The sequence below is a fragment of the Bos taurus genome, chromosome 21 (genome assembly GCF_002263795.3).
Source record: "Bos taurus isolate L1 Dominette 01449 registration number 42190680 breed Hereford chromosome 21, ARS-UCD2.0, whole genome shotgun sequence".
In the NCBI taxonomy this organism is placed as follows: domain Eukaryota; kingdom Metazoa; phylum Chordata; class Mammalia; order Artiodactyla; family Bovidae; genus Bos; species Bos taurus.
This window is the reverse complement of record NC_037348.1, coordinates 58680046-58696503: the sequence shown is the minus strand read 5'-3', so window position 1 is coordinate 58696503 and position 16458 is coordinate 58680046. Positions and strand designations below refer to the sequence as shown.

Sequence of the window (16458 nt, the reverse complement as noted above, 5' to 3'; positions counted from 1 at the left end):
TATGTGGCCACTGATGATAGAGTCAGGGACCAGTTTACCACTAAGTGAAAGAAGCCTGTGAGAGCTGGACTATAAAGAGAGCTGAGCACCGAAGAATTGATGCTTTTGAACTGTGGTGTTGGAGGAGACTCTTGAGAGTCCCTTGCGCTGCAAGGAGACCCAACCAGTCCATCCTAAAAGAAATCAGTCCTGAATATTCATTGGAAGGACTGATGATGAAACTGAAACTTCAATACTTTAGCCACCTGATGTGAAGAGCTGACTCATTGGAAAACACCCTAACGCTGAGAAAGATTGATAGCAGGAGCAGAAGGAGACGACAGAGGATGAGTTGTTTGGGTGGCATCACTAACTGGATGGACATGAGTTTGAGTAAACTCCAGGAGTTGGTGATGGACAGGGAGGCCTGGCGTGTTGCAGTCCATGGGGGTGCAAAACACTGGACATGACTGAGCGACTGAAGTGAACTGAACTGAAAGAAGCCTGAGTTCAGGGACCCTCATTTGCACTGGTTCTGCCCAGGAGAATTCCTGAGAACAATTCTGTAGTACGCTAGCATTGCTATCATTACTATTTGCAAAAGTATGATATTCTAAGAGTAACAGGTTAAGACTACAGACTCCTTCCAAATTGTCTTTCCTCTCCCGCCTTCCCTTGTTTCTGAATGACATTTTAGTGCTATTGGCATTTTAGATTGTAATTCTCTATTATATTTTTTAGAGTTTTCTCTTTCCAATTACTTTAATCTCAAACCCCTAAATCCTAGATCTGTCCTTGGTTATATAGATTTATATTTGTCAATATGGGTAACTGTTCCTTAGGTATTATTAAGAAGGAATTTGACAACGCAGTAGTAAGGGAAGATACTGTTTGGTGTTTTAACATGTACATATGTTTTTCTTTTGCTTGTTTGTTTTTCTGGTAAAATGTCACATAAAGTCAAACTTGCTATTTGAATTACATTTAACTGCATGTACATATCTTTTTCATTATTTAGTTTATTTCTCTTTGGCTGTATTGAGTTTCATTGCTGTGCAGGCTTTCTCTAGTGGTGCTGCTCAGGCTGCTCACTGTGGTGGGTTTTCTTGTCTCAGACCATGGGTTCCAGGGCACATGGGCTCAGTAGGTGAATCTTGGGGGCTCAGTTGCCCCAAGCATGTGGGGTCTTAGTTCCCTGACCAGGAATCGACCAATTCTCTGACCAATGTCTCCTGCATTGGAAGGTGGATTCTTAAGCACTGGACCACCAGGGAAGTCCCTGTATCTGTGTTTGTGATGTATGGTACTTGGAGCAACTTTGGAAGTCTGGGCAAAACTCTAGGTAATTTACGATGTCGCAGACATAAATTACTCTTACCATCTGAGTGAGAAAACAGAGTTTTTCAGTATCATGGCCACTCAGACGACTTTGGACGTCAGACGTGTGGATTTCTTTACAAGAAAATCCAGTTGTCTATGGATAGCAGCTGGGTGTCCTGGAATTTAACTTGATTCTAAGAAAAACTAGAGTTAACCCCATGGGTTAAGGGCTCAAACCCACAAGATTGCCCCACTTAGTGGCTCAGATGAGAAAGAATCTTCCTGCAATGTGGAAGACCCAGTTTCTATCCGTGGGTCGGGAAGATTTGCTGAAGAAAGGAATGGCAACCTACTCCAGGATTCTTGCCTGGACAATTGCATGGACAGAGGAGCCTTGCCGGCTACAGTCCATGGGACCGCAAATAGTCAGACACGACTGATTGAATAACACTTTCACTTTTGGTCACAATAGAGTGGAAACAGACCTGGCTTCCTGTCATGGATATCACTGCCCATTCTTACAGAGTTCTTGGCCCATATCCTGTCACCAGTGGCTCTACAGATGCCCTGCACCCTGTCTGATAAATAAGACCCCAGTAGGGACACTCATGAAAGGTCACAGCATCTTGCTTTTACTTCTTATGATTCTTTGAAGCATTTTGGGAGGCAGAGGGCTTGTCATTTGGGGGACTGACATCCTGAGGCCCTGGAGGGTCGTCTCCAGCATGGGAATCACTCTCTTCTTCAGTACTGGATCCTGATGGAGAAAAGGCCTTCTTTATTGCATCCCAACACGATGCCCCAATTTTTGCCCCAGCAGAGCCCAGGAGGATGTTGGATGATGTGGAAAGTCCAGCTGCCCCTGGAAAAGAGGACGAGGTTAGAGCACAAAGGGACAGGCAGGCCCAGCAGCCCCCGGCAAGGCTGTGGGAATCAGAAATCCCAGGACCATCTGGAGGCCCAAGAAATAGACATCCCACCTTTGTTCCCTCCTCTACTTCCTGATACCCCAGGATGTCTGGGATGCTGCACATGGCTGCCCAAAGAGGAAACATGAACTCTGATGGTCAGTCTATCAGCGACAGGACAGATCCTCTGAGAAACGACAGGCTGCCCCTCCCTCCACAGCACCAGGCTGGGCCCAGGGAGGGGACCTACATGTAGGGTTGAGGAGGAATGCCCACCTCCTGAGCTGCACGCCACTCATCCCACCAACCGTATTCCCAACTAGAAGAGGGGACAATGAGGGTGACACAGAGGACCAGGGACCCTGATGACCACGAAGCTGGAAGAAGCACAGAGGCCCTCCTCGTGCCTGAATCCTGAGCTGGTTTGTCACACCCTCCCCATCCTCCTGCCCGGACACCTACCCACGGACTGGAGAGTGGCCACCAGGCTGCCGGCGGCAACTCCGCCCCCATTAGCCACGGCGGCCATTGACATCATCTTGGCCGCGATGGAGGAGGCGGCGATTCCAGCCCCGGTGAAGCCCATGGCACCCAGCACCACGGGAACAGACCCCACGGCTAGGGCTGTAGGGAGAGGGGAGATTTGGGGTTAGCCCCATGGGACCGACTCCCTAGATCTCCCTGACACCTTCCTGTGACATGAGGTGAAGGGTCCACTTTGCTCTCCTGAGAGCCTCGGCGTCCAAGGCAAGGGAAGGCTGTAGATATGGACACACGTGGGTAGGGGGAACCCCTCCAAAAACCTTAATCCCAGGCCTGTTTGTGCCTCATTTTAGCTGTGTTCCTGGGAACCTCAGGAGCCCTCCCTGGGCTTTAGTTCGCCCTTTATAAAATAAAGTTGAAACAAGCAGGGGTTTGACGGGGAACTGGTGTCTTTCACGCAAGCACAGGCCCACAGTATGAGGACAGAACTGCTCTTCTGAAAAGGTGCTGGGTGGAAGCTTCTGACCTCTGGCCCGAGGCCACTGGTGAGCATTCCCCTGGGTCCCTACATCTCAGATGGTGCAGGCATAGAACCTTCTGCAACCTGGAACCTTCTATGTCTACACCGTCCACATGGTGGACACATGTGGCACTGAGCACTTGAGACTGGCTGGTGTGACATAAATGTTTGATTTTCTTTGATTCCAGCCACCACAAATGACCCTCACCAGTGAATGACCCTCACCAGTGGATGACCCTAACTGGGCTCACTGGATGGGCTCCAAGGATTACAGAGCAGTTCTGAGGAATACACACAGTTCAGCTCACACATTTCCTACAAGCCTTTGCAAGAAACCATGCCCCGGCTTTCTGGGGAGATATCACAGATTCAGATAGCTCTAACGCCTTGCCTGGGTTCCCACAGTTTGCACTCGGGAGAAACTGAGATTGGCAGTGGGTGATGTGAATGGCTTTGCTTTGGTTCCTTCTTGGCAAGGTTCTTGTTACCTCAAGAATTCCACCTCTGACCACTTCCACCCCACCCCTACCACCCAGGTCTTAAAGCTCAAGGCAATCTTGGACTCAGTCAAGGCCAGACTCTCCCAGGCGCCCAGGGACAGGGGCACATGGGGCCTTGAGTTGCTTTACAAAGAGACTCACCTCCTCCGATCACGGCTGCGGCAGTCTTACCTGTAGACAGAAAGAAGTCCCATGAATAGCCAGCATTTGCCTTCCCCTACGTCTCTGCTGCTGTCCCAGTGGGAAGGGTTCCCTGGAGTTGGGATCACAGGACAGAGCAGCCCCTGTGTGGCTCTCTGCTTTTACATAGTAGCCTGATAGTCCAGGAATCGGAGGAGGATGGAAAAGAGTCCAGAGCTCTGTGATGCTCCAGAGGGGAGCACAACCTGCCTTGAAACGGTTTCATACTGCTCCTTAACTTTAATACCTTCAGTATCATTTTCTCAAAAAGAAAAAAAAAGAAGTCAGAAAAGCATGCTGATTTTATTTGCAATGGAATAAATTTGACTGTTCTGATTTGTTCATCTTTCAGACACCCTATGCCCTTCCAAGGATATAGCTTGAGTGGAAGCACCCTGTCCTCCAGGGCTCAGCCTACTTGTGACTTTCTGCACAAAGCATCCCTGACTCCCCCATCAGGAAATGTGTGTGCTGCCTTGAGGCTGGAGCCCCTGGCCACACTGGATTCCAGCAAGCCTGTACCACACTGAATTGCTCAGAGCTCTTGGGTCTGGCAGGGACACCTGACCGCAGCAGGGACTGGGGTGTTCGGCAGTAGAGACCAGGTGTTACAGAGATTTCTGGAACTGTGGGAGTGAGCTCAGCCAGCTCCCCAGGAAAAGGAGCCTTGATGCTAGGCTAGGAGGAAAAGGTGCAAAATCAGCCTTGGGCCCCCAGTCATTTCTGGAAGGTTGTAGCTCCTGGCTCACCAACGCCTCTCTGTCCATCAGGAGCCCTGACTTGTCTTGAGGGCTTCCATTTCTGCACAGATGAAATTTCTAACAACCTGGTCTTTCAGTTCTCACCTCCCTACTTCCAAGGATCTTAGACTCTATGCCATACACACCCAAGGTCATACCCTATACCTATGCTGCCTGCTATGGGAAGCACTAGCTATGTGTGCTACTTAAATCTTGAAAGTGAAAGAGATAGTCGTTCAGTCCTGTCTGACTCCTTGTGATCCCATGGACTATACAGTCCATGGAATTCTCCAGGCCAAAATACTGGAGTGGGTAGCCTTTCCCTTCTCCAGGGGATCTTCCAACCCAGGGATCGAACCCAGATTTCCCACATTGTAGGCAGATATCTTACCAACTGAGCCACAGTGAATTACAATAAAATAAAGATTACAACTCAGTTTCTGGGTCACATGACCCAGTTCTCATTAGTCAAACATGGCTAATAGCTACTGTCTTGGATCACACAAAGTTCATGGTCATCACTGCAGAAAGCTCTGTTGGACAGTGGGGCCCTAGATCTTGTCACTGACAAACATTGCCTCCTCCCTGCGATCAATTTCAGCACCCCTCTAGAAACTCCCAGCTCCTCCTTTCACAGATTCTGATTCCAATATAGCTTTCAACAGTTCCTCAACCGCAATGAGATTTTTGATCTCTGTCCAGACACAACTTGGAGTGCTAGGGATTCAGTTCCAGGTTACTGCAATAAAGCAATTATCAGATGATTTTTTAGTTCCCCATTGCATATAAAAGTTATGTTTACAATATGCTGGAGTCTACTAAGTGAGCAATGCCCTTATGTATTAAAAAATGTGTATATCTTAAGTTAAAAATACTTTATTGCTAAAAATATGAACCAACTCTGCCAACTCTTGGTTGCTACAAGCCTTCAAATTGTTAAAAAAAAAAAAAAAAAGAGTATCTGCAAACTCCAATAAAATGAGATTTGCCCACATTTGTTTCCTGAGGCTGCAGTAACTAATGACCACAAGCTCTGTTCATTCTCTCATGTTCTCCCGATTCTGGAGGTTGGAGGTGTAGGCAGAACCAGGCTCTCTCTGAAGGCTCCAGGGGAGGATCTTTCCTTGACTGTTTCAACATCACTGTCTAGTGCTTGCTGACAACTCCTGGCTTGTGGCTGCCTCGCTCCGATCTCTCTGACTCCACCACTGCCACCCTCGTGGGCATCACCTCTCCTTGTCCAGGATTAGAGATGGGGGGCAACACACAGAATGAGACACATCTATTGGCTGCTGGGTACAGAGAAGAGTGAAGGTGTTGGGGTCCCTCCTTGGCCCCGGTGCCCACAGGCGAAAGTTCACCTCCTTAGTGAGGATGAGGAGGCTCTCGTTGATCTGGCTTCTGCTTCTATCCTGGGGAAAGAATAGAAGCCATGCCCAGCCCTCAGCATTCAATCTCTTGCCTGACAAATTCAGGAACATCTTCCAGACTCTGCCACACATTCCCAATATTCCTGAGCCACCTCCACCTAAAGACTCAATGTGAGTCTACTGCGCTCCTGCTGCCACAGAATTTTCCACAAGGCAGTATGATTCTCTATCGTTTCTACTTTTTGAGTGTTTTAAAGTCAAGTGTAAATCCTCCTTCTCTGCCATCTCCCAACATGCCAAGAAGTACTGGCTTGGGAACAAGGAAGCTCTGAAGGTGAATTTCAGAAAAAGAAATATGAATGAAGCATATCTTTGTGCATGCAAAGTCATGTTATGATCTGAATGTTTGTGTTCCTGTATTTTCACAGGTTGAAACCTAATACCCCGTGTGATGGTGTTAGGAGGGGAGCTTCTAGGAGGTGATTCAGTCTTGAAGCCAGAGCCCTCTTGGTTGAGATCAGTTTCCTTATGAGAGAGACTCCTCCACCCCATTCCCCTGCCAGTTCCTTTGTTCCTCCCAGCATAGAAGCTTACAGGGATGGCTGTCTAGGAAGTGAGCTCTCACAACACACAGTCTACCGGTGTCCTAATCTGTGACTTCCTAGGCTATACAAAAGTGAAAAACAAATTTCTGTTCTTTTTAAGACACCTAAGTTATGGCATTTTGTTATAGCACCCATAATGATCTACATCAAGACACAATCCACACAGTGGAAAGGCAACTGATAGAATGGGAGAAAACCTTGGCAAATCACGTATCTGCTGCTAAGTCGCTTCAGTCGTGTCCAACTCTGTGCAACCCCAGAGATGGGAGCCCACCAGGCTCCTCCGTCCATAGGATTTTCAGACAAGAGTACTGGAGTGGGGTGCCATTGCCTTCTCCATCATGTATCTAGTAAGGGACTAATATTCAAGGTGTGGTAGATAGAATTCCTATGAGAGAGAACTCAAAGAACTCGGTTTAAGATTGGCAAAGAATTCAAATAGGCAATTTCCTAAAGAGATACAAATGGCTAACAAGCATTAGGAAAGATGCTCAAATTCAGTCATCATTAGGGTCTTGTACACTGTTGGTAGGAATGTAAAATGGTGCAAGAGCTATGGAGAACACTATGGCAGTTCCTGAAAACATTAAAATAGAAAATCATATGATCCAGCAGCAAGCCGATTTCTGGATATGATTTAAGAAATTGAAAACAGGGTCTTGAAGAGAGATTTGCACTGCATGTTCATAGCTGCATTTTTCACAGTTGTCAAGAAGTGGAAGCAATCTAAGTGTCCATCGATGGATAAATGGATCATCACCACGTGCTAGAGACCACAAGGGAATACCATTCTGCATTAAAGAGGAAGCTATGTCGTATGGGTGAACCTAGGGTCTTATGCTAAGTGAAATAAACCGCTGACATGGAAATTAGATTACCTTACTCAAATTTTAGAAATAGAAAGAATTGTGGTTTCCAGGAGCTGGGAGCAGGAGGAGACAGATAATTAATGTTTAACATGTACAGAGTTTCAGTTTTGAGAAATGCAAAGAATTCTAGAGATCAAGTACTCAACAATGCAAATGTAGTTAACACTATTCAACCTATGCTGACAAACTCTCATCTTGGCAAATTAAATTCTATAGTGTATTATCACCTGATTTAAGAAAAAACATACATGTACCTTTGGTGCCCTGGCACTAGGCTGCCCCACATTAGAGGTGACTCTGCTCTTGGAAGGTGTGTTCTGGGAGGACATTAGTGACCAGGCCCTGGGGTATCAAGGGAGGAGCACAAATGGAGAAATGAAACTTACCTGCCTTGGGTGCTGTGGGGCAACAGGGCAGGCATGGGCAGTGAACTCTGATCGGCAAGGAGCGTGCCTGAGACCGGGCCTGCCGGCTGTCAGGCATCTAACCTGAGCAGCACCTCTGCCCCACCTTATTGGAGATGACCCAACACTGAGAGACCCCTGAGAGTGACCTCACCTTACCCCTGAGCTTAAAAACAAACCTATGAAGGTCCAGAGAGGCCAAGTGACTGGCTCTGGGTCACTCAGCAAGTCAGAGGCAGAGCTAAACCCTGAAGTGCGGTCCCTCTGGTTCTAGAGCATCATTTATTTCATCTCCTGTGTACAGTGTGGCTTTTTTCTGACAGTGTGTCAGAGAGATTCCATCAGGAAGACTGTCCTTACACTGACAACTTAGCAGGTAGAGCTGAGCAGTGGGTGTGGGGTGAGGATCCGAGGATTGGTGCTCAGAGACCCGTTACCTGCATAATGGTAGACATTGCTGCCTTTCGACTTGGGGGGATCTGTGGGGTCAGAGCCAGAGCCATCTGACCCCTGACGTGGCCCCTGTGGTGCCTCCCCAGGAGAAGAGCCATCAGAGGCCTGGTTGCTTGACTGGGAAGGTTCTTCTTCCTCTGGAAGAAAGAAATAATGGGGGAGCACAAAGCGTGGTGGGCAGCTGGGGAACAGACCCCACACAGGCCCCTCCACCCTTTCCTGAAGACCCCAGGATCTCTGATGTAGGGAGGGGACCTCAGGGGAAGCTGAGCTGAGAGGTGTCAAGGGTGCTTGGAGGTGAACCAGGGAGAAGCCAGAGACAGGGAGGCCCAGCACCAGTGGAGAGCTGGGGGTCCTGACTGCACAGGGCAGGAGGCTGAGGCCCACGGGGAAGAGCCTTGATGGGCCCAGAGCACCTGGTGGCAGCACCAGGCCAGAACCCAGACCCCCGCTGCTCACGTTAAGGAACCCCAAGCTCTGGGCCACCCACCCTTGGGAGCTTTTCCAAGGGCACTCACCTTCTGACAACAATTCTGGCAGGAAGGGGCCCAAGGCATCGCCTTCCCCACTCTCTATGGCTTTAGCTGACATCCTGGAGGTGGTGTGGAAACACTGGTTCTGGAGCCAAGGACACCACGGTCTTTTTAGAAACAGAGTGTGAAATTAAAACTGCTCTGAAAAAAAAGAAAAATAAAATAAATAAATAAAACTGCTCTGCCTGATTTCGGGCTTTCCTGATACCTCAGATGGTAAAGAATCTGCCTGCAATGCAGGAGACCCTGGTTTGATTCCTGGGTTGGGAAGATTCACTGGAGAAGAGATAGGCTACCGACTCCAGTATTCTTGGGCTTCCCTTGTGGCTCAGTGGGTAAAGAATCCACCTACAATGTGGGAGACATGGGTTCAATTCCTGGGTTGGGAAGATCCCTGGAGAAGGGAAAAGCTACCCACTCCAGTATTCTGGCCTGGAGAGTTTCATGGACTGTATAGTCCATGGGGTGGCAAAGACTCGGACATGACTGAGCGACTTTCACTTTCACTGCCTGATTTAGGCTGCACTAAGGTTTCAGGGGGGTATCTCTCTGCCGTTCCAGCCCTGCCCTCTGTCCCACTGCAGCCTATGGGCCACTTACTTAATCTGCTTAATCTGCTCAGACCACAGTTTTGAAGTTAATAATGACTTTGCTTGGCTCCCTGATCTCCAGAATCCTGGCCACCTCTAACATCCCATCTCTGTCCCCTGCTCACTGCCCACCTGGTCTAAGTTTCAGGGCTTCATAGTAACCTGGGTCAAGACAAGACCAGAGGTTCCCAACACCCCATGGTAAAGGTGGGCTCAAGCCCCCCCCCCCCCCCTCACACACACACACTCAGCTCTGGTCACAGGGACAGCAGTCCTAATGGAAGTGGAGAGGGAGGCTGAGATTGGAGTCCCTTTGCTCCCTCCCCTCCCCACTTCCCACGCCCCTGCTTACCCTGCTTAGTAATTGCTGGGGATCGAAGAGTAGTGTGTGAAGCCCTGCACATAATGAGGCTGTTGAGAACTCCAGCAGGCTAAATAGTCCCTCCCTGAATGACCTCTGATCCCAAGAGTCCAAGAAGGAGGTGAGTCCCCCTCATCCCAGGCTGGGTGCCACGTAGACCTCACCTTTGCATGCTAATGGGAGGATGAGGGGCGGGGCTTCTGAAGGAGCATGACTTTCCCTCTCAGATTCCCCTTCTTGGATATGTGAGGAATCCTTAGTACTCCTTTTTATAAAACTCACCTGCAATTCTTGTGAACTTTATTTTCCCTGACCTCCATGATTTGCAGGTTTACGTTACAAAATGTTTTTCCTGACTGACAAATGGCACAGAGCCCCAATCTCATATCTGTAATAACGGAGGAAGCAGAGCAGGTTGATGGTCAAGAGCACCATCTCTGACCAGTGCCTGGGGAGGAATCCTTAGTTGCGACTAAGGCAGTGAATTACCCTTGATGTGCCTTAGTTTGCTGACACCCTGGCATGCACAGAATAGGTGGTATTACTATATTTACTTCTTTTTGTCCCTTGAAGTGTTAGTCACTCTGTCGTGTCCGACTGTTGGTGACCCCAAGACTGTAGCCTGCCAGGCTCCTCAGTCCTTGGGGATTCTCCAGGCAAGATTACTGGAGTGGGCTGCCGTGCCCTCCTCCAGTGGATCTTCCCGACCCAGGGATTGAACATAGGTCTCCTGCATTACAGACAGATTCTTTACCACCTGAAGCACCAGGGAAGCCCTTCTGTCCCTTATCCCTGGTGGAATAAATCTTATGAATAGCATAGATTTGTCTGTCTTCTCCTGGGTCTAGAGCTCAATAAATATGTTTTGAATGGTAGAACAAAGAAGAAGAGGGAAGTGAGAATGTCAGTGTGAAGCTGGGTCAAGGAACAAGGGGCAGAAAATGGGGGAAGGGGCAGAATCAGTGTTGGAAGAGGCCTCTGCTTGGGACGGGCTTGAGTGTTATGGGAATGGAGGCCTTGTCCCTCCTGCAAGACGAGGACAGGAGGGGCCAGAGCCAGGGCCCTGTCTTTCCCCCACCCCTACCTCTGCTTAAGCTTTGGGACAACAAAGCCAAACATTTCCGCAAATCTGCTCCAGTTTTGGTGAGCCACTGCAGGACGCTGTCCACGGGGCCAAGAGCAGAGAGGCTGCGGGAGCCCCTCCTCGGTGTCACGTGGTGTTGACTTTCCTGGCAGAATTCAGGACACAAGGAACATCCCCAACCTGGAGAATCAGGCCGACTGGTTTCTCTGAAATTCCTGTCAGTAGAAGATAGCTAGAAAGACAGCCTATGAAACAGAAAAGACTGGTATCGTCCGATCACAGGTGACATTAAAAACACCATCCATCCCTGTCTCTTTGACCTAAGGGCTGTGGTGGTCACCTTGGGTCACGGTCTGGGACCCGGTCCCGTCTGTGGCGCCGGAAGAGCTTGAGAACTGACTGGGTTCTGGATGCCTGGCTCCTTCATGATGATACCTGGACAGGGTTTGGGGACCAGGCCCTGAGGGCACCACCAGCTGAGATCTGCCTCCTCAACCAGGTCTGGGCACTGTGGGAGGACCCTGATGGGGTACTTGACCTGGGCAGGGTAACCTACCCCTTCATGTACCTTCTCTCCTCTTAGGCAGGGCCTGAGCCTCGGAGGGCAAAAGTTGTACCTTGGGACCTTGCTCTTCCTGCTTCCTTGGCAGGACAGAGAATAATCTTTGTTTGGTGGAGATTTACAGGAACATAGTGCCCTGACTGGGACCTGACCTCTAGAACAAGGGATCTGACATCAGGAAGGTTACAATAATCAAATACACCCCTCCCTCGTTTTTCCTAGAAAGGGGCTTTACTGAAAGCTTCCAGATTTCTGGATTTTTAAGGCATGAGCCACCTGTCTCCTTCCTGGCCCTGCAAGAAACAGTCCTCTGCTCCAAACTGACATTTTGATATTGTTTGGCCCCACTGTTTGCTGGGCACACGGACATACATTCGGTTACATAACCTCTTCCTTGGGTTCTATAATTTGCCAAAAGGCTTACGGAACTCAGAAAAGCACTTTCCTTACTATTACTGATATACTACAAAGAGTATTAAAGGATGCAAGTCAACAGCCAGATGGAAAGATACCTCCGATGAGGCTGGAGCACAGGAGTTGCGGTCCCTGTGGAGTCTGGGGTGCATCACCCTTCCAGAGTGTGGATGTGTTATTGTTTCCCAATTGGCAGTTCTCAGAACTCCATATTGTAGGGATGTTGATGGAGGCCCCATAGTGTAGGTGTGATGGAATATTAGCTTCATTTTTATCCCTCTCCTCGCCCTGCAGGATTGGGGTTGGGGCTGATCATGGCTTGGTCTTTCTGGTGACCAGCTCCCATCCAGGAGCCCAGCTAGAATCACCCCATTAGAACAAAGGATGTTTCTGTCACTCAGGAGACTCCAAGGAATATAGGAGCTCTCTGTAAGATGCACCTATCACTGGTACAAAGGTTTTAGGAGTTCTGTTGTTAGGCATTAGGGTCAAAGATCAATATATATATTTTTTTCCTTATTATTTCACATCATCATGATATTCCATATTACTTCACATCACCTTCTGCTAAAACAAAATGCCAAAATTATTTCCCTTTAATAATGAATAGCAAATTAATTGTTTTACTACTAGTATTAATTATTTTAGTAATCAGAATTAGATGCAGGTTAAATACTTTGTGATAAGAATATATGGGTGATGTAGTTTCTTCTTTACTTGTTAAACATTCAAATAATGATAGATTTAAAGAAGTTCCCAAGTTCGTGCAGAGGGGTTCTGGGGATCCTTCACCCAGTTAACTCCATTGCTTATATATTATGCAATGATAGTATAAGCTAAAAGCTAGGAAGCTAACATTGGTAGAAAGAGTGTGTATGTCATTTTACTACATGTGTAACCAATATTGCCTCAAGATACAGAACTATTCCATCACCACCAAACCTCTCTCTAACTGAAGCCTCACATTGAACCTCTAACTATCTCCCTGGCCCAGCTTTCCTTATCCCTTGAAACCACTAATCTGTTTTATATGTCTATAATTATGTCATTTTAAGAATGTTATATATTTCGTGATGGGCTTTTTTTCATTCAACATAATGCAGTTTAGATCCATTGAAGTTGTGTGTATCAATAGTTTGTTCCTTTATATTGTTGAGAAGTATACCATGATATAGATCCACAGGGTTTTTCCCCCAGTTTTATTGAAACATAATTGATGTATACCATTGTGTAAGTTATAGTGTGCAATGTGATTTAATACATGTATATATTGCAAAAAGATTATGTACACTGCCGTTTGTTTATCCATTCACCTATCTTGGTTGTTTCCGGTTTTCAGCTATTAGCTATTAAAGCTGCTATGAACTGTCAACAAATGGCTGACCAGGTCAGTACTCTGTAACTTTTGGTACCAGGTTCAACTACAAAAGTGGAGTTGAAGAGTCTGTTCTCAGCTAGAATCAACTGCTTACTCATTCATTCATTCATTCACTCAACAAATATCTATGACTCACAAAGTCAGTCAGACATTGATTAGACATTTTGAGGGGATGCCAAGATAAATCTGATGGGATTTGGTGAGGAGTTTGCAATCTAGGAAGAAATATAAGACAAGAAAAATACATCTCTTTCTCTAATACAGAGCTACAAGTGCTATTCAGCACAGCAAAAGCTCTGGGAATCCTGAAGAAGGAGATGTTGAGACAAATTCTTAGCCTGAATTATACTTTATTCAACTGTGGTTACATGTTTGAAACAACATTCGGCAAGGAAATTATTACAAATTTCAAGTTAATTCAATCTCAATGCTTTTATACTTTGAACTACATATTGAGCTAAGGGTCACAAAGCTGGTTTTGAGACAACTTCCTTGCCAGGTCTAAGGCTCTCCAAGCAACTTACTTTGCAGAGTGAGGAAATTTGACAGCTATTGTTTTCTTCTCAGTTTGAAACCAACTCAGAAAGAATGCCATTTCAACATTGTATCTATAATAATCAGGAAAAGTTTTATTATGAAAAAATAATGCATACATAAAAACTTAATCTGATGTCAGAATTTCCATCTCATGTGTCATTCATAACTTCTCCCCTTTCCCCAGCTTAGATTTGATTCAGGCTCTCATGTGGAGAGGTTTCAGAAGGGGAAGGGAGACAGAATCTGCTCCTCGCTTTTCTTTCCTCTACTTCCTTACCAAATGGCTGCTTTTGGCAACGTCAGGGTCAACTGAGTAGAGCCATGAGACATAAAGGTGCAAAAAGCTATTTTACTTTAGGTGGTACAGTATGTAGAGGTCTCTTGACTGTCCAATAGAGCTGTCTCGGTCAGGGAGGACATCCAAACAAAAGCTGCCCTTTTCTCTCCAAGGATGTTTTGATGGTTAATTCTATTCATCAGTTTGACTGGGTCATCATGCCCAGATATTTTTCACACATTATTCTACATGTTTTTGTGAAGGTGTTTTTAGATGAGATTAATATTTAATATCTAGACAGCATATTAAAAACCAGAGACCTTGCTTTGCCGATAAAGGTCTGTATAATCAAAGTGATGGTTTTTCCAGTAGTCATGGATGGATGTGAGAGTTGGACCATAAAGAAGGCTGAGCGCTGAAGAACTGATGCCTTCAAACTGTGATGCTGGAGAAGACTCTAGAGAGTCCCTTGGACACCAGGGAGATCAAAACAGTCAATCCTAAGGGAAATCAATCCTGAATATTCATTGGAAGGACTGATGCTGAAGCTCCAATACTTTGGCCATCTGAGCTCATTGGAAAAGACCTTGAAGTTGGGAAAGATTGAGGGCAGGAGGAGAAGTGGGCGACAGAGGATGAGCTGGTTGGATGGCATCACTGACTCAATGGACATGAGTTTGAGCAAGCTCTGGGAGATAATGAAGGACAGGGAAACCTGGCGTGCTGCAGTCCACTGGGTCACAAATTGCTGGACACAACTTAGTGACTGAACAACACCAAACATTAAAAAAATATTATTATTATTATTATTACAATTTTGCGGTGTGCTGGGTCTCCATTGCAGTGCACTGGTGTGGTTGTTGCTCCACGGCATGGGAGACGTTAGTTCCTCATCCAGGGAGTCAACCTGTATCCCTTGCATTGGAAGACAGATTCTTAACTACTGGACCACCAGGAAGTCCTAAAGGACATTAACATTTAAATCGTGGACTTTGAGCAAAGTAGATTCCCCTCTACGGTGTGGGTGTGCCCCAGCCAAGCAGTTGAAGGCCTTAATACAACAAAAATTGACTTTCCCTCAGCAAGCAGGGATTCTGCGAGCTAATTGCCTAGGATGCTTTCCCTGAGTCTTCAGCCTGCTGGACTACTTCAGCAGATCTTGGATTCACTCAGTTTCCACAATCACTGTAACTCAATTCCTTAAAACAAACCTCTCTCTATATATGGTATTCTGTTGATTCTGGGTCTCGGGGGAAAGTGAAATTGAAAGTGTTAGTCTCTTGGTCATGTCTGACTCTTTGCAACTCCATGGACTGTAGCCCACCAGGCTCCTCTGTCCATGGGATTTCCCAGGCAAGAATACTAGAGCAGGTTGCCATTTCCTTCTCCAGGGAATCTTCCCAACCCAGGGATCAAATTCAGGTCTCCAGCATGGCAGGCAGATTCTTTACCATCTGAGCCACCAGGGAGAACCCTGACTAATACAGATGCTTTTGTTAGTTTTTTGGAGGCCTCCACTGAGAATCTCTATGTATCTTTTGGACCCCATAAGACAGCCCCCAAGTACCACCTCTGGGACCCTACTTCTAGCCTCTTTCTGGTGAGGTCCCTTTTCCCTTGGCCACCAACTGGGCAAGGTTTGTCAAGGTTCTGTCACGACAACCTTGCAACGCTCCCGAGCTGGGTAGCTGGCCCAGAGTCGGACAGGACTGAGCGACTACCATTTTACAACTCAACCAGTCTGTACTGGAGGTTCTGTTTTCCCCAGGTTTTCATGCCTCCGCCTATTGCTCACTGATGGTTGGGGACTCTGTGCGACCGTACGAACTGCAGCTCGCCAGGCTCCTCTGTCCATGGAATTCTCCAGGCAAGAATACCATAATGGTTGAGTGGTCGGTTAAACGCTAAAACGTTTGCGAGGTTCCAGGCACACAGCCGATACGTAACACAGTGCGCTGAAACTAAAGCAAAAAGACAAGAAAACTTGCATTCCCGTGCATGAGCTAGCACAGAAGTCTCCTGGAGGAAGCAGGGTAAACCTCACCTGTTGCGCTTGCTCCCTAAGCCCTGGAGGAGGACCTACATTTCAGTTCAGTTCAGTCGCTCAGTCGTGTCCTACTCTTGGCGACCCCATGAATTGCAGCACGCCAGGCCTCCCTGTCCATCACCAAACTCCCGGAGTTCACCCAGACTCACGTCCATCGAGTCAGTGATGCCATCCAGCCATCTCATGCTCTGTCGTCCCCTTCTCCTCCTGCAAGCGGAGGCCGATTTCACTCGCTTCCGCAGTCCGGCAGTCAGTCGCGCCGCAGCGAATCAAGTGCGGCGTCTAGAATGGGGGCGGGACTTCCTTCGCTACGCGCACGCGTGCCTGCGTGCAAGCCCCGCCCC

General features: G+C 47.4%; 1 protein-coding gene across 8 annotated transcripts; it reads right to left on the bottom strand.

Annotated features, from left to right (window-relative positions):
• Positions 1–1910: 1910 nt before the first annotated feature.
• On the bottom strand, positions 1911–16362 carry LOC514011 (uncharacterized). 8 transcript variants are annotated; one of them, XM_059879039.1, is made up of 8 exons: positions 16112–16362; positions 14881–16028; positions 10900–11144; positions 8850–9005; positions 8316–8468; positions 3852–3881; positions 2670–2831; positions 1911–2161 (listed from the first exon to the last, which is right to left on the bottom strand). In XM_059879039.1, the coding sequence occupies exons 4-8, from the start codon at positions 8920–8922 to the stop codon at positions 1932–1934; spliced, it is 648 nt and encodes a 215-aa protein (XP_059735022.1). In that variant the 5' UTR covers positions 8923–9005; positions 10900–11144; positions 14881–16028; positions 16112–16362; the 3' UTR covers positions 1911–1931. The 8 variants fall into 8 exon arrangements, with proteins under 8 accessions (XP_059735022.1, XP_005222252.1, XP_010815546.1 ...); XM_005222195.5 differs by lacking the exon at positions 14881–16028 and having other exon boundaries at positions 16264–16362; XM_010817244.4 differs by lacking the exon at positions 14881–16028 and having other exon boundaries at positions 8850–9000; positions 16264–16362.
• Between the last annotated feature and the right edge of the window lie 96 nt (positions 16363–16458).